The sequence below is a fragment of the Amblyomma mixtum genome, chromosome 9 (assembly GCF_055824585.1).
Source record: "Amblyomma mixtum isolate Tamu chromosome 9, ASM5582458v1, whole genome shotgun sequence".
In the NCBI taxonomy this organism is placed as follows: Eukaryota; Metazoa; Arthropoda; class Arachnida; order Ixodida; family Ixodidae; genus Amblyomma; species Amblyomma mixtum.
The window spans coordinates 73,274,008-73,292,264 of record NC_143020.1 but is presented as its reverse complement, the minus strand read 5'-3'; the positions used below and the strand labels follow the sequence as shown (position 1 = coordinate 73,292,264).

The following is an 18,257-nucleotide window of genomic DNA, read 5'->3' as shown; positions in this document are numbered from 1 at the left end:
AAAACCTTGTTTTGGGGGGCTCGCATAGAAGAAAAGAAACTGAGAAGGGAGCGCGCACGCAGAGCGTCTCGTGACGTGATCACGGCGGGGGGGGGGGGGGGGGGGGCGAACCAACTCCCTCAGTTTTACTATTTTTTTTTACTTTTTATGGCTAGGGTTCAAGGCTGTCGCCGCACGCTCCCTCCGCAGTTTTTTTTTTTTCCTTCATGCGGGTTTGTAGGCATGAGCCAGAACAGAAGGCGCGGCGCTGCGGAAAGCCTTGTGCAGACGACGCGACGCCAAGGCTACGCCCAACGTTCTCCCGTCAGTCAGAACGATGCACCAATGGAGTGCCTTTAGCGAAAGTAGCCCCCCTTGACGTCAGCGGGGTGCAGAGTAGTGGGCCGGGCCCGTTTTTGAAGGAAGGAAAGAACGAACGGGCTTTGATTTGAATTTTCGCAGCTTTTCGGGGCGCGCATGGCTCTAATATTTTGCAGAGGTTATCTTCGATGCCTCATCTATGCAGTGGGCTTGTTTTTCAAAAATGTCCGGACCCTGGTCCGTGGCCTTAACTGCGCAGTAGCCACAGCTCTGTGCGTTGGGCATAGCCTCGAAACCAGGGCTCGAATAAATAAAACAAACAAATCAACAAAACATTCGTAAAACGCTCTCCACGCCACACCCTCGCCTTCCCCCAAGAATGTACTTTTCGTCTCCAAGTGCATGCACGTGCCTAAGCGCCTCGGAGAGCTCAGGGCCGCCACACTCGCATGCTGCGTCCGACCGGATGACCTTTGTTTACCTCCCCGCATGGCTACAATGGTATCACTCAGCGGATCAGCCCATTGTTCAGTCGCGGTGGGAAGGAAACCACCCTTTTCGGGACAGGCAAGGCCACGCCGCACGCGCGCCCTCTGCCCGAGGCGTCACGTCTGCGTTCCAGAAGGGCGTCCTCCCCATGCCGGTAATTGCTTCAGCATGTGTTGCTCGCTTCACTGCGCGAGCCACGCGGGAAGTACAAAGGGGAGAGCCGGCGAGGTCGTCAACGAGGAGCGATCATACACGTCCCCCCTGAGAGGATAAACGAGCTTGGGAGTCCGCTCGTTTAGAGAAGATCAACAAAAGATCGCGGCTGTCTACAAATACAATATGCGATCCGCATATAGAAAGAAACTGACATGCTGAAAGACGGCTCTCGCGTCACAAAAATACAACTTGCCGATCCAGCACAAAAACACTCGTGACACAGAGCATACACGATGTTTGTCTCAGTACGAGAGTCAGGAGCATGTAAGCATCCTTGCACAGAGTTCTGGCAGAGCCGGTGAGGTCGTGTAAGAGGCGCGATCTCACACCTCCTCCTGTCTTTTCTACTATCCCCTCACCTCTTTCCTTTCACTTGTACACGCTGCCTGCTATCCTTTATTTCCGCTGCCCCAGCTCAGGTGCTTCAGCAGCGATAGCAGACGCAGAAGCTAGCAAAAATGATTTTTCCCTCCATATTCAATGAAAAATAAAACCACCAGTACTACTACTACTACATATACATTGGATTTTATCAGGGAACAATCTTGCCCCGCCGCGGTGGCTCAGTGGTTACGGCGCTCGGCTGCTGTCCCGAAAGACGCGGGTTCGATCCCGGCCGCGGCGGCTGAATTTCAATGAGGGCCAAATTCTAGAGGCGCGTGTACTATGCGATGTCAGTGCACGTTAAAGAACCCCATGTGGTCGCAATTTCCGAAGCCGTTCACTACGGCGTCTCTCATAGCCTGAGCTGATTTGGCACGATAAACCCCAATAAACCAAACCTAAACCACAGAACTAATTTTAATAAGCAGAATGCGAAAAGTTGCTACCACCTTAGCGTACTAATCAAGCTTTGTAGTTGTTTTCTGATAGTGTATAGTTGGGGGAAAGACGCCCCCTCCCTTGCCCTCCATTCCGGACGCCCGTGGATTCATGCTGTTTTCAAACCAGATCTGTTTACGCCGCGAGCGGTGACGTGTTGGCCGGGAAGTTTGTGAAAAAGGGAGAAACACCTGCGAAGCGGCGGTTCCTCCTCACCACGGTCGTGGGTTCAAACATGTCGGACTTGTCGGTCGACCCCGCGAAGGCTACATTGTCCTTTTCGAAGAAAGCCACCACCCTTCACGGAGCGGCGGAGGGGGGGCATTGAGGCACCCTAGCTATTTCTGCAAGGAGGATAGGGTGAGGAGAAAGAGTGCACGAAGCCCCTAAAAGGAGCGAAGGCGAGAGGAAGGGGGAGAGTACAGCGCAAAGCTGAGTGCCGGACCAGCGTCAGCTAGCATTTTCTTTGGCCGGACGCAAGCTGGGCATTCTCGTGGCAAAAATCGAGCCAGCCGGTTGCAGTCGGCGCTGCTGTCTGTCTTTACACGTGGACGTGAGTCAGCTCATGCAGACGCGACTGTGGCCTTGACGACCGCCGGGAGCAGGATTAGGCCGCGTTTTTAGGGGGCGGAAAAAGCAGTTGCCCGAGTGACCGGCGCAGCGGACATACGCAGTACAGTGCTAGCAATGCCTCCATCAAGCCTGCAGTACACGCTGGTTGGGTTCTCCCCGGAGCTTGACTGGAAGCCCCTGACCTTCCTCAAGCCTATACCAGCCAACCGAGTCTGCAGCGCCTGCGGTCTGGTGCGAAAGAGGACCGCGTTGCTACCCTGCATGCATGCGCTGTGCGACTGTTGCTACACATTATGCGGCAAGGACGACTCGAGCGAGTGTCCTCTGGACGGCAACGCCTACGAGGAGGATGACGTCACCGTCATGGACTTCTCCGCTGACGATCTGCTGAGAAGACAGGTAAGCGAGCACGTGAAAGGAGTAGATGCTTGGGCTTTTTTTTATATTGTTTCCTTTGCCTGTTTCTCTTTGCCGCGGAGAGTATTTCTCGCATGTGTACACATATCACATCTATCGGAGGGCAGTACAAAACTGTGCTGCAAAGAAAGAGCCCTGTAAAATATTCGTATCGTTGCGTATGTCGCTTGTCTCGCGTTATGTTACGTAACAGCGTAATAATGAGGCCGTCACAAGCTTCAAAATTGTGACTCGTAAGCATTTTTGCTCACTGCTGGACCGTTTCGAACCGCTCTGCGAGAGATTCTTCCTCTTCAATGCCATATTTCTCCTCATTATTCAGTGCTTCCAAGAACTGGAGATGCTATGCGGTGTACATTGGTGAGCGCCTAAGCAAAACAAGGAGGCAGTTTAAATTTCCGTGGTAAACTGAGAGCATTTCTATAATTACTGAAGCACAAAATTTTGGCTTTGTTTTAGGCCGGGCTTTTAACGTTGACCTCGTAGATATGCCAATAAGAGCGTAATTTCTTAATCTGTCGAATCTAATTCGTTTACCCTGCTCGTGGCGACGTGAGGAAATACTTGTTGATGATGAAATCGGGTTTCTTGATGGATTTGTCGTTCGGACTCTCAAAACATTCGCATTACTGGACGGCAGGAAAAGAAGTTTAACAAATAGTTAACAAATAGTTCAACTTCTTACACATAAATAAACAAGAACAAACGAGCTAGGAGAACACCATTTACAGCACGACTGAACCGTTGGTTACAAGAAATGAGCCCCCGCTTAACCCAGAGCGCTTAGATTTAAGCCCTCTGTCTCCACCCTTGCCGAGGACAGCAGCCAATAATAAATCAGGCGACACTTCGCCCCAATCGATGGTTAGGGAAAAGAAAATAAAGTTTAGGTCAGGTAATCAAAGACTGGGGAAAGGATATCGGCTAACCAAATATTTGGGAAAGGAGGGGTTCCGAGCACACATACAAACAGCACTGAACTCACTGCATTCCGAACCTCTGCCTTCCTCTACGTTTTCTTTTCCGCACACGTGCATGCGGGACGCACTGCAGGTTCTTTATGAAAAAAAAAACAGAAGAAAGCTGTTCTTGAGGGGCCAAGCGCTCACTGACAACTCCAGCCTGAACCAGGCGCCTCTTCTGGGTACCAAAAGCTCAAGCGACCCATTGGCGCCGCTTCGCGTACCGAGCAGCCACCGTACACCTGCGTCCTCACAATAAGCTATGCACATGAGCAGAGCGAATGACTCACGCGCAGGGAAACGAGAAAGTTAAAAAAATAAAAAGTACACTGGCCACCGAAATGACGACTGCAGGCATTCAAACACTGAACATCGCACAAAGCTGCGCGCAGAAAAGATATCTGTGGTAGAAAGGCAAGATGGAGACCGAACCAGCGCTCTAGGGGCGGGGCCGCCGGCAACAAAATAGCAGCCACCGAGCCTCCGTCGTGCGTCCGCGGTTCCACGAATTTGGTAACCCTTCGACCGGGGACAGGTGCACATCTCAAAGCAGCTACCTCGCGCCGTACACTCTGTGCTGGAGACTGCATCGAGCATCAGAAAGTTCAGCGAACTTCACATAACTCTTCCTTTATATACAGTTTAAATTCAGGCTAGGAACACTACAACCAACATTCAGAGAAACATCCTACCTTCATCGATTTTGCTTTCTATGAAGAGAAAATGGCAGTTACTGGACTTTGTATTCGTTTATCATACTGCATCGCATTCAGGTAGGCATGTGCGTTCCTCTTATCGCGCACAGCTGGCTGCGTTCAGTGCTTCCTTGGTTAACACGTAAATAAACACTGGGCAGAAACCCTTGCGTTAGAGTCAAGCGAAGCCGACATCTGCCCGTCTCTTCCTTCCCACTGTGTACAAAGCCGCGTACCTTGTTCATGCACTGAAAAAGCCCATCTTAGATTCAAAGTACTCGTGCTTCACGCCGCCGCTATGAAGCGGTCTTGCAGCTCCTCTATTCACCCTAGAATGCCGTTCTGTAGCGTCGCCAACGTTATCGGGGGCAGGCCTTTGTTTTTGAGAGCGTCAGATATACTACTCGCGTTACTCAAGGTCGTGTGAGTGTGCAACACAGCATCATTGTCTAAATATGGCGGCCACAGGGGTTAGCGTTTGCATAAACAAAATTTGCGTATCACGTGACCAAAATGGCCGCCATAATACGTAACCATGAGTGGTATCCACCACTTACCAGGTGGTGCACCAGCAGATAGCAGGTGGTACATCACCAGGTACCGGAGTGGTACCATACCATGTGACCCTACCGGTTGCATAGCAACGAGTGATCCTTGATAGTGCGTCAGCACATTGCGCAGCGTAGCGGCGGCCGTTCAATTCGCCACGGTCAGCGGGCACGTTCGGTTTGCTCGAAACGCCGTTGAGAGCGCTACAATTTGGTAGTGCGCTAGCGTAGTCACGTGGTATTTTGTCATATTTCGCAGCATTTCTTTAAATGCCGGAAAAAAGGACCCCGTAGGAGATACGATGCTGAAATAAACTGGATGGGTTGTTTATAAACCTGCTCTACCGCCTAACGTAACGGTCTTAGCACTAAAATAAATTTGCATAATTCATCTTGGTTAATTAACTAATTAAGCCCAATAAAAGTATTCCGAGGGAAAGAGAGGCCCGTGTACTGTGCGATGTCAGTGCACGCTAAAGAACCCCAGGTGGGCGAAATTTCCGGAGCCCTCCACTACGGCGTCTCTCATAGCGTCAGTCGCTTTGGGACGTTAAACCCCATAAACCAACCAACCAAAATATTCTGAGGAGCGCCACATGATGGCGAACAATGTATCGTTGGTTTCAGTTGGCTGCGGCTTACCGCTTTTTAAAATCCTTGGTTCAAGTTACGTGACACACCCTGTATACTACTATCCTTTCATTTTCCTGTTAATACCCCAGTGTGCAAAGAGCCAAATTGGACCACTAAGTGGTACCATTGGTACAAGGTTTGTTAACCACCGAACTGGCGCAGAATAAGCGGTGTGGTGTCAAACAATTCAACGTGTTATGGAACATACAATTAATAATCGTATCAATGCTTAGCATATTAAAGCGATTCATACCGACGGCCTTTGGTCTCCAAAGCCATAACTTCATGGATCTTCAGACGTTCCTTACGACCAAACTACTTCACGTAGGACATTCGAGGTGGCGTCAAACGATTTCTCTTCTCACTATGTATACGTTGGCATCAAAATCGTTCCTGGAAAACAGAAAAAAAAAACTTGCAGCTGACGCCAGGTCATACGCTGCTTCAGAGTCTGACAATTTTTTCAACAAACAAAAGAGTGTGGTCTTCCACCACTTGCAAGGCCGCTCGCTGGTAAGTTGCACACCTGCCTCGAACATGGTGTATTAGTTAAGATTATGAGACCTCTATCCTTTTGAACATGTTCAACAGCTGGTTAGGGAAATAATTCTATATGTTCTTCAGACATCAATATCTTTGTTTATCAAATTGACAGAACATCGTTAGCTATGTTAACGATACATGTTCCGTATAGAGCGAGAATCGAAAACTTGATTACTTTTAATATATTTGTCGCGTTTACCGTTTCATTTTTGAGGCCCGAAAAAGGGCGCATAATATAGAAACCCGTTTCTTATTCGCTATACCCAGCTTCATCATCTCTCCAAGTGAATTATTTTGTATCCTTGCAGGTGAAGTGCTGGAATGAAGGTAGTGGCTGCCAGTATGCGACGGCTGCTTCAGGGATCGTCCGGCATTTCCAGCTGGTCTGCGAACACCACTCCATCCGTTGTCCCAAGTGCTCGGCCACCGTGCTTTGCCGAGATGTGTGCACGCATCTCCGGTCGGCCTCTTGCGACCCTTCGGCATCCGTGGCATGCGAAAGCGAAGTTCCGGCGGCTCACGCCGAGGAGGCAGCATGGTTGTCTTCTTCGAGAGGAGCCATTGCAAGGCAGGCGGGTGAAATCACAGGAATTCTGAAGCCAATGGCTGTTGATATCAGCACGCATGGGGACCGGTTAAGCGAAATCTCTCATGGCATAAACACACTCAAGGAGACACTGCGTCAAGAACTAGCGTCTTTGAAAGGACAGAACCACGAGGAAATAACGTCGTCCAATGCTGAACTGAAGCAATGTTTTGCGACATGCAGCGATACAGTTAACACTTGTTTGAGAACTATAAAAAGTGTAGAAAAAAAACTGAACGATAAATTGAGCGCAACTCAAGACGACTTAATGTCACAGATTGCAGCTAAACAAATCAAGGCTGAATTGAAAGAGAATGTTCAAAAAGCGTTGCAACCCGTTCCCAATGCGCGTCGAGTGAGTGCACTACAAGAGGCGCACTGCGAGTTTCTTGTAAATGGAGTGAAATCCCTTCGATACGAGGCGACGCAGAAAGGCAGGGTTGAGTATGACAGCGAGAAGGTGTACCTGTGCGGCTACTGCATGTCTCCTGGAGTCTGGTTCGAGCGTAACTGGAGATCTGTACTGCTGTACTTCAAGTACACCCTGCACAAGGGCGACATGGACGACGAAGTCCAGTGGCCTTTCAAGCACGAAGTCAGGGTGAGCGTAATTCATCCGAGAGGAAAGGAAGACACTGTGCGGGAAGCTAAACCAGACCCATCTGACGGACGCAATCAAAAGCCAACGACGTCAAGCAACAAGACTTGTCACTATTATTTTGGGATTAACCTCGCAGATCTCGAGCATTACGGGTACGTAGATAACGATCAGCTTCGGATAAAGTTTGAACTTCTGCCTTGAAGCGAACTTGGGCGCGGACAAAGGCCATCCGCTACAAGTTCGTGTTATTGAACGCCGTTTTACCCTCCATTCCTTTCCTCACTTCTTTAGGGACTGACTTTACGTTAGGTAGGTATTCCTCCCAAAACACTGGCATGAAGGCTCGTTTCCTAACAGCTCTGATTTGAAACTCCACAAAAATAGCTCCTAGTTTTATTTTATTTCCTACTCTCAGATATGTGTCCCACCGTGAAATGTATAAATAACTAAATAAACAATGTTATGTTCTCTCTGGCAGCGAAGGCTCGGTATTTCTTGAAACATTTTCGTAAAACGATAGTAACCGCATATTGCGCCCTTTTCTGATTATATCCATTTTCTACAAAAAAAAACGCCCTGGCCTCATTTGCCATTTATTTACGAAATAGAATGTTTCTATGCGCGAGCCGCCGCGGTGGCTCAGTGATTATGGCGCTCGGCTGCTGACCCGAAAGACCCGGGTTCTATGCCGACCGCAGCGGTCGAATTTCGTTGGAAGCGAAATTCTAGAGGTCCGTGTACTGTGCGATGTCACTGCACGTTAAGGAACCCCAGGTAGTCTAAATGTCCGGAGCCCTCACTACGGCGTCTCTCATAGAGTGAGTCGCTTTGGGACGTTAAACTCCCCCATGAACCTTTTTAGGCGCGAAGACAATGGTTGCTACTTTGTCATAATCTTGTTAACTGCTATCTACTTATGTAATACAAGCAGCGACACTTTTGACGCCTTAAATAGAAAAACTTCGAAGCCACGACATATTAAAAGTTAGAAAAAGAACGTGTTTCTTTTTCATTAGTGTTTCTCAGTCAGGGTCAGAGCATCTGTGCCAAAAATATAGCAAGGCTCATTTAACCTGTTATATACGCTGTTTCGTCTGGCATTTCCCTCCGCATGCGTATAAATACGCCAGCGTTGTTCTGTTCCCAAAACGGCCTTCTTTAGACGAGTGCTGGAAGGTAGGCTTCCTCGCAGTAGCTTTTCCTAACCTAACACCTATGTGGCGCTATGGCCCACGGCCCGAAAATATGCATCGCGCCCCATCGGTAATTACGCATGCCCAATCATTCATGCTTACCTGGATGAGTATGCTGCCGTCTCTGCTTGCAGCATCGACTTTGGCTTCGTGTCGCGTATAATTCCTTTCACTGCACACTATTTCGCAATTCATGACGATGTTCGACCGTGAACTACTGCCATTCTGTTTTTTTCCTCGATTTAGAAGGGTACGTTGTCTTGCTATCCGTGGAGCGACCCGCCGTGGTCGAAGCTCTTACCTTCATCCTTTTGAAACCATGCACAGATCATTCGTGGTTGAACGAACTATTTGAGGTCAATTTGCCCTTAGCCGCCGCGGTGGCTCAGCGGTTATGGTGCTCGGCTGCTGACCCAAAAGACGTGGGTTCGATCCCGGCCGCGGCGGCTAGAATTTCTTTGGAGGAGAAATTCTAGAGGCCCGTGTACTGTGCGATGTCAGTGCACGTTAAAGAACCCCAGGTGGTCGAAATTTCCGGAGCCCTTCACTACGGCGTCTCTCATAGCCTCAGTCGCTTTGGGACGTTAAACACCATATACCAGACCAGACCAATTTGCCCTTAATTAATTCCTGGAAACTCAGAAAGTGTTCCTATGCACGGCGGTTTTGTGGCTTATTTTTTACCTCTGTCTATCGCTGATACATGAACAGCTTCGTGCCCACTTTCTTCTCCCGCTTCCAAGCGTATCATCTGATGACGATGATGATGATGATTATGTCCTCAGGCCTAATGCTCGCAGGCGATGAAGCTTCAGCAAAACTTCATGGCCTTCGTCACCTTCGGAGAGCTATATACGTTCAAAAATATTACAACCCACTATAGAGAATGTCATAGCCTTTAACTTCGCCTATGTAAAGGCCTCAAGAAGGCGGATGAGCGGCTCCTTTTCCGCCTTCTCACCAATACCTTGCTGTGCCCGGCAGCAATTAAACAATTGACCCATCCTTTAGCGGCAGCTGCCAGCACTGTAGTGCAGTGTCTTCGGACACCTATCACCTGGTGTGAACTTTCCCCTCCAACCCGGCATTCCCCCCATCCCCAACCCAACCCGGGAGGAATGGGAGGCGACCCTGCTCGGCTGCCACGACTTACAGGCCCAGCAAGCCTTAGTCGGGCGCGCCCGGGCGGCCACCGCCCCTGGGTCCCAAACTAGGGACCTCCACCTAGTGTTTGTAAGGATCGGTCCCTTAGGGGCTGATCGAAGCATACCTCCTGTCCCTTTCGAATAAATGTTTTCACCACCATCCCCACCTTGTGTGGGACCGTGGACTTCGTGCGTCTTAACTCCATATGAGAGGCACTGTGGCGTCTGTTAGCTCGGATTGAAAGAGCGCACATGTTTTAGTAAAAGCAGCAATGCAGACGAAAACAATGTTGTGGCAAAAACTTTTTTTTCCCACGCAATATTTTCAGTGCACTACGAAGCCGACATTGCGAAAATTTCCCGGTAAGTCGCATGTATAATACAAAAAAGACAATGCGGTTACACTTTCTATAAAAACATCAACCTAACCTATGTCTTTGCGAAAGTGAAATGGACGGCAGAAAAAAACTATGCCCTGAAATCTGCCTAGAACGCCATGACAAGTTATTATGGAAATATCTTCTATCTGTTATTACATCGCGCTGTTATGTAGTACGCTAAAAGGTATGGAAATGCGCAGGAACGCACTACCTCGCCTCCACGCACGTTTAGCAACAGAAGCGTTTCAGCATTAAACCACAACATTCCTCCCAAAACTTTCTTTAGACACTCTACAGACTGTCCATAGGTTGCTGTCTATAAGGTCTCTAGACACTATTTAGACAAATCCGAGAGAACAGTCCATAGGCAATACAAATGCTATAAGCAAACTATAGACTTATGGATACACTTTTAGTAGGCTTTTGTGCATAGACAGTCTATAATCTATGAATACAAAAAGAAATATCCATACGAAGACAATAGAAGCTATAACATATCTATAGACTGTCTATATATTTTAATAAGGGATGGCACCGCTGCGCGTGGGTCTCTTGTGCGCGTACAGGTACAAGCATTCAGATAGGACGGTACCCCTCGACTCTCTGGATGCTTACTAAGCGACGTAAATAAAGTAGTCCTATTTCGCATAGAGTACGGCCAATTAACCGGAATGTGGGTGACAGCATGCGAGGAAATAGCCGCGATAAAATACGCGACTCCAGGCTTTTTTTTTGTTTTCAGTATGCCAGTCGTGTAAACAAGTAACGTTTTAGTTCGAATGAAATCAGCCGCATGCTAATTTTTTACTTGAAGGAATTGGTGAGCGCTATAAAAACACGGAAGACTGACGATCACACAGGACGAAGCGCTTTCTAACCACTTCGTCCTGTGTGTTCGTCTCTTTTCCGTGTTTTTAGAGATTAAACAGTTGCTAGAAAGCGCTTGGGAGTAATTTGCGATTCGCTGATGGCATTGCCTTGCTAAGTCACTCAGGACATGAACTGCAAAGCAGGATCAATGAATTAGACAGGCAGAGCAGAATGGTGGGGCTAAAAATTAACATGCAGAAGACCAAAGTAATGTTAAACAGCCTAGCTAGGGAACAACAGTTCGCAGTTGGTAGCCAGGTGCTGGAAGAAGTAAGAGAATGTCTATTTAGGGCAGGTAGTGACAGCTGATCCAGATCATGAGAGGGAAGTAACTAGAAGAATAAAAATGGGGTGGAGCGCATATGGCAGGTTATCTCAGATCATGAATAGCAGTTTACCAATATCCCTCAAGAGAAAAGTATGCAACAGGTGTATCTTACCGGTACTCACCTATGGGGCAGAAACGTGGAGGCTAACAAATAGGGTTCAGCTTAAGTTAAGGACAACGCAGCGAGCTATGGAAAGAAAAATGATAGCTGTAACGTTAAGAGATAGGAAGCGGGCGGAGTGGGTGAGAGAACAAACGCGCGTTAATGATATCCTAGTTGAAATCGAGTGGAAGAAGTGGGCTTGGGCAGGGCATGTAATGCGAAGGCAAGATAACCGCTGGTCCTTAACGGTAACGGAGTGGATTCCAAGAGAAGGCAAACGTAGCAGGGGGCGGCAGAAAATTAGGTGGGCGGATGAGATTAAGGAATTTGCGGGAATATGGTGGTCGCGCCTGGCGAAGGACAGGGTTAGTTGGAAAGACATGGGAGAGGCCTTTGCCCTGCAGTGGGCGTAGTCAGGCTGATGGTGATGATGATGATGAGAAAGCGCTTCGTCCTGTGTGTTCGTTCCTTTTCCGTGTTTTTATAGCGCTCACCAATTCCTTCAAGTATGTATTTCCAACTACCCCTAGTAGTAGCTCTTTTGACTAATTTTTTAGCCCAAAATTTGAAATGTTTCCTCAATATATTTTAGTAAACTACACAAATACTAGAGCAGAGCCAATTAAGTGTAAGACATGCAACTGCAATATTAAATTATCCCACTGCTTACAGCAGCCGTCCCAGGCGCAAAACGTGCGCGCTACCGATATAGCCACAGGCGCCTTTTTTTGTTTATTTGTGGTATTTTACACCAGTGCGCTAAGTACGACATACGCCTAGAAGACTCGGCGCAATTTTTCTTCCGCTTTCATCTGTGAGAGAAGCTTTGTGGCAGCCTGCCTTTCGCCTTCAACTTATCGCAAGCTAATCGAAAGGCATGCTAAGCAGTGTTTATAGCTGGCGAGTCGTTCTGTCTACATGTTTCGGATTTGTTGGACGCTGGCTGTTCTCGCATGCGAAAGGGTGCCTGCATGCGGCCGCCTATGATGGCGCGAACTTCTTATTCGATCAGTTTTAGTTCCTTAGGAGGCGTCCGGGGTTTTTCCCCGGCTATGATATGGAGCGATCGCTAAAGGAACGAGGGGAAGCACCTGACGACTGTGTTGCCACCAGCAAGTGGGCTTGCTTTATATTGACGCCACCTGATAGCATTATGATAAGCTAGAATAACAGGCTGTTCTCCTTCAGTGTATATTGGACGACTTAAAGCTCGTCATATCCCTCACAGGTCTGACCGAATTGTGTGATATGATGCGGTGGGGCAATATAAGATAAAAAAAGACTTCGGCTTAAGTCTCCAGTCTCTTTTAAGTTTCCACGCTAGCCACAAACGTCCGCCAGCGTTTCTCATAATATCCGTTTCGTATACTTACAGCCCCTCTCAAGGCTTCTGGCATCAATGACGGCTGCAGCGAAACGCAGACAATACGTTATAACTTTCCCCTCTTCGAACAGACCACAGGACACACGCAGGCATCGATCTCCATCACAGGCTGGTGACCTACCTGGCCTTCAGGCCTTTGTGGCTGAACAGCAATCAGCAGGTCTCATGCACACATTAGTCCTTCCCAGTTAGATAGTGCGCGTCATATTCCCACAATCTTTTCCTTTTCTGAGCAAACTCCTAATGCATAAGCAATTTACACACACTTCATAGCGACTATTCGCTCCTTTCAAAGCAGGCCGACTCGCTAAACGACGCCGGAAAGAGCTAAAGCTAAGGTGAACTGGATGTCGCCTTTCTTTTCTTTTTTTTCTGTTTTTCATATCTACATATTTTCGCCACGATGACTGAGCTTTGCCCCTGTGTTCATATTGTTTTGTTCTTTTCTTCCTGTCCCCCCTACGGCAAAAAATCTGTTGTATATATTTGTGTAGTGAGTCCTATTGGATCCTGAATGACATAGAACTGAACAGAGTTCAACTACAAATTTGTGTGTTTGTTTTTGTTTAATTCTTCCTGTAATGCTGTCGAAACTGTATGCGGAGGGAGGGCCTCCTCAGGCTAGTAGCCATCAGCTTTCGCTTGGCTTTTTCTTTGTATTGGAAAGAAACCAATAAACAGTCAAGAATATTTAGTCGCCCCGTCCTATTTCTCTCTACAGCGGATCTCTGTCCCCGAGGAAAACTAACGAAATTAAATGGCTCATCTCGTCCACGATTTAAAAGAACGTTAAAAAGAACGTCAATTTGGGCCAGGTGAGGCTGTATTAATTCAGACTGAAAAGGCAATAGTGCTACTGAGAGACATACACAAGAAGGACTGACGCAGAACATGCGCTAACATCATCCGAGTTTATTTACTGCCAAGCCAGGAAATATATAGAAAAATTTTCAGCCATCTGCAAAAAAAAAAGAAACAAGAGATGGCATCAACCAAACCGTCCAATATATCACATCACGGTCTTGAAAAGGCAGACCGAAGTATCGCCTACACAATCTAATCCCCTCTTTTTTATGTGGAATGCTTCCAAAACCTAACGCACAGTGTTTGTCAAAAGTAATCAGGCTTCATGGTTTGCTTCTAGCTCGTACAGTGGAGCCCTTACAGCTTCCGTGAAGTTGAAATGGCCGTTAGAAGTAAGGACTGGTGGTCTTCTTACCTTCCAACAAGTTTTGATCGTTAGGAAAGCCACAAGGGCTCCACTATAGAAGCTTTAAGCAAACCGTGCAGCCTGGTTATTTTGACAAAGACGGTACCTTCCTAACTCTACTCCTGCCCAGAATCTTTTATCTCCTGAAGTCGTGGTTCACACTTCGTGCAGTGCCTGGATGTTTTTTCACCCGGCCCATGCTCTGCCGCACGGTTACACACGAAGCATTCAGTCCAGTGCTGTGAAAGATGTGCACCCCCTAGTTCTTTTAGCGATCGTGGATGCTCAGCAGCGCGGCCATTAACACCCCGCCCCGTTTGGACCACATAGGCTTTTGCGCAGGTCAGTGGTATCTCGTATACCACACCTGTGCAGCGTTTCACGTACTGCGTGCCATGCGTTTTGTTGCAAGAGCTCTTTTTATCGCTCGCAATTCACGCCCATAGCTGCGCATTCTTTCGTGGAGCATAATACACGACCGGCACGCCATGTCGCTTCGCCACCGTTTTCACACTATGCGCGACCCTGCGCGTATGAGCTACCAATTCTGGTTTCACGGATCGTTTTCTTGGCTCACACGACTTTTGAAACATAGAACATTTCCTCTTTCTTAGGAGGGCTTCAGCAACGTCTCTGATGACCGAGCATGGGAACCCCGTCGAAACCAACCGATCAACTTGCTCATCAAAGATCGCCTGCATAGCATGCTGACACGACTTCATGAAAGCTGATTAGAGGCAGAGGCCAGCAATGGCGCGTTCTACAGTTTTTGAATGAGCTGACGTAACAGGCAATAGCTCTTTCTGTGCTCGAAGTGAGTATCGCCAACAGACATAATGCTCGCCCAGGATAATGATGTTAAGAACTAAAAACTCCAAACACCCCCTCATAGAAAGTTCACGACTGAGCACCAACCCCCTCTCTTCTGTTTGAAAGTTGGCTAAAACTGCGCTTACAGCATCTGTGTAGGTCAAGTGTTTTTTTTGTTTTCAAAAACTAATAAAAAACCATCAAAATACCTAAACACTTTTAATACTCCCTTCCATGCTAACCTTCGTCATAGGCCGCGGTCAGTGCGTTTGCACACATGCGCACCTGCGATTCTTTGGTCAAGCCCACCAGCCGCCGCGGTGGCTCAGCGGTTATGGTGCTCGGCTGCTGACCCGAAACACGCGGGTTCGATCCCGGTCGCGGCGGTCGCATTTCGATGGAGGCGAAATTCTGGAGGCCGTGTACTGTGCGATGTCAAAGTACAGTCGCGGGTGAAAAAAGATTAGCACTCATGACGGAATATAAGAGCGCCGGAATGACAACCCGTGGCGCTGCGGGTGGCGAAGAAGCTGATAACGAGAGTGCCGGGCCGTTCCCATTCTACAGTATAAGGGAGGTTCAACGGACTGCCACGGACTAGCAAAACTAGTGCCTAAAAGCAGCGCTATCATCTATTGTTCCCGCGAGTACCTTTTGACAAACCATCGCGGACATTAAAAAGAAAACAGTAATAAAAAGAAGCCACCTTTGCTCATGATAACCGAGCCAAAATAAATGCTGCAAGCACCGTCACGTAGGGGCGGCACTCCAACGCTCGGGCGGTGCACGCTTGATAAAGCAATTACTTCCTGCCGTCCCCCCCTAGGCTGCAAACATGGAAACGGCCCGTTAGGCAGGTATGCGTACCGCAGCGCCTCGTGGTGAAATATACGAATTGTAATCGCCAGTGATTTGTGCTAATATTTTTTGCTCTTAAGAGGGTTCACCAGCTACAAGGCAACTCAGATTTGAACTTTTTCTGTCGATAGATGGCAGCACCTGAGTACCCCAAAAAGGAGGTAAGTTCTATTCCCCCTCCAGGTGTGTAAACCACACCGCGACACGAAAGTATTCGTTCTTCCGCGTACAAAAAGTAGAGCCCAGAACTTTGTGTAGGTATGTGGCCAAGTTTCCTGGGACCGAAGCACAAAAAAGTTAACCCCTCTCAAGCCATTGAGCAAAGAAGGATGTGGGGGTCAGACAATAGACCATTTCCCAGTAACCCACCAATTTAGCGTTTCCGATTTGGGTTGCCTAAGCTTTCTTCCTTCTTTTCTGAGAAAATTCTTTTACAATGGTAGAGGGGGGCTACTGGTTTCGGCTGAGCAGACAGGTGTGGTTGGTTAAAATGGCGGAAGCGAGGCTTGGTGCATCCCCAGGACATTACCCAGAAAAGGTTCCATTGTGTTGAACACCTGTGTAGTCAGTCTCCAAATAATAGGAAAGAAAGGAGCTCCTAGCACAAGGCCGTATGACTGGTTTCCATCCCTTTCCCGCCTGGCCTTCCTTACATAGCTACAGAAGCATGTCCTCGATTGTAGTGACAGCCTGTAGCTTACTTTGCCTAGTCTCGTACGAGCCTTCCCAGCGCCGAACACCCATCTTCCGCTTCTCAGCACCAACAAGGCACCAAGCAAATCAAAGTTGGATGAAACTTAAAAGGACGAGAACTGTGGTTTTTTCATATCAGCGGCATGCACTGTTTTGCTCGTTTCGGACTGATATAGCTCTAGACTTCGTGTGGTATTTTCTTTACTTATTGAATACGCAAAAACATGGAAGCATTGGTATCAGTTATGTCTGCCACGATTTTTGAACATACGAATACATTTTTTTATTTAAAAAATACATATTTCACTTGTCTAGACAGTGCGTAGCGTTACCTAATACACAATGGCATTGTCAATTGCAATGCATTTATTATTGCGTTTGATCTCTCCACAAATTCTATCAGGAGGCCGCGCTGCAACATGAGCCCCCCCCCCGAACAAAATTTCTGGCTACGCCACTGGTGGTAGCATCCAAGATTGAGGGACACCACCGCTGCTTCGCAGGTGCGACGGCGCAAGTGAAAAACAAGTTTGCATTTATCCTCTCCCCTCCGTTTTTTCGGCTCGACAGCGTTTGCAAGCACATTGGGGCAGGGTGGAGTTCAGTCAAAAAAAAAGAAAAAGGAATTTACTGGGGCCCGACCCCTTGACTCCTGACTCGACTCGGCACGTTTTACATGGACCCAGTAACCGGTTTTTGACCCGATAACTCGACTCACGAGTGTTTTGGGGCGAACAATGCCTTACTGCGTGAGCTAAGGGGGGGGGGGGGGGGGGGAGAGTGAGGTGCTTTTGGCTGTGGCCTTGCATCCCGCTTCCTTTTGGCACCAGAAGCTCGAGAAAAAAAAAGAAAAGCAGAAATCCTTTCCAACTACAGCCCAAGCAAGAAAAAAAGGAAAGAAAGGAATACAGTTCGTCCAGGTTATAAGAAAAAAGTGTGCGCATGAACACAGACAAGCAAGAAGTTTGTGGTAGAGTGTAGTAGCGACAAAATAAGTTGTCGCCAGGTGGAGCCACGTCGCACTAGTAAAATTTTAGCGCGAAATTCAAATCACCGCAGAAAATACCTACACAACTTTCAGAGCCTGTAAAACGCAAACACTAGGTTCGATACGGATAGAAATTGCGGCTTAACAATCAAGAAAGAAAAAGGGAGGAAATGTTGCGGGCGAAATTTTGATATTTGGCTTAGTTTTTTCCCGAAATGACAGGAAAGTTCGACATATCTAAAAGCAGCATTTTTCTGGAACTTTGCGTCTAATTGGTAAAAAAATGCAACTTAAACAATAAAATCTGCCCGCAACATTTCCTCTATTCACTAAAGAAAAAAACGCTGCCACAAACCTCGTGAAAATCGAGCCATGTTTAGACACGGTATACTGTCACAAAGTGCGCGCATGCTTTATTTTTCTTCTTTCTTCTCCGACCAAAGTGGCCACGGCTGGCCACGGCGCCGGTAGTATGCGGGCATGTCGCGACGCAGCGGCGATGACTTTGCCTCCCCCCGCGTGGGCATTGACCCCTCGCGACGCTGGGGGGGTCAAGACTACGCCGCCCCCCTCCTCAGGATTATCGCCGGGAAGAGAGTGCTTTCACGAGGGGGGGACGGGAAGCGGCCGGTGAAGGCCCTAGCACCCGTCCCAACCTTGAGAAGTTAACATCCCTCCTCGTTAGGACCATACCTTTCCTTCGCGTCCCCTTCAGTTTCTTCATGCTTCTTCTCCCCCCTTCTCAACATCTGTATATCGTTGGTGCACGGGGCCGAGAGGATTCGTTTGCTTTTATTTGTTTTTTTGTGGTTTGTCACGTGAACACGGTGGCGGGAAAATCACGACCGAGTTAGTTGGTTTTGACTTTGAGATTTCGGTGCGTGCCGACGTGTGTAGGGTCAGCCAGGGC

General features: G+C 48.1%; 1 protein-coding gene across 1 annotated transcript; it reads left to right on the top strand.

Moving 5' to 3' along the window:
• Positions 1–2,142: 2,142 nt before the first annotated feature.
• Positions 2,143–7,755, top strand: LOC149329723 (uncharacterized). The gene is made up of 2 exons (XM_089559594.1): positions 2,143–2,799; positions 6,507–7,755. Exons 1-2 carry the CDS (start codon positions 2,515–2,517, stop codon positions 7,584–7,586), a joined length of 1,365 nt encoding a protein of 454 aa, XP_089415720.1. The 5' UTR covers positions 2,143–2,514; the 3' UTR covers positions 7,587–7,755.
• The last annotated feature ends 10,502 nt before the right edge of the window (positions 7,756–18,257 follow it).

Coding starts and splice junctions, on each gene's coding strand:
- LOC149329723 (XM_089559594.1), top strand. CDS start 2,515: ATGCCTCCATCAAGCCTGCAGTACACGCTGGTTGGGTTCTCCCCGGAG. Junction 2,800..6,506: donor ACGATCTGCTGAGAAGACAG/GTAAGCGAGCAC, acceptor GTATCCTTGCAG/GTGAAGTGCTGGAATGAAGG.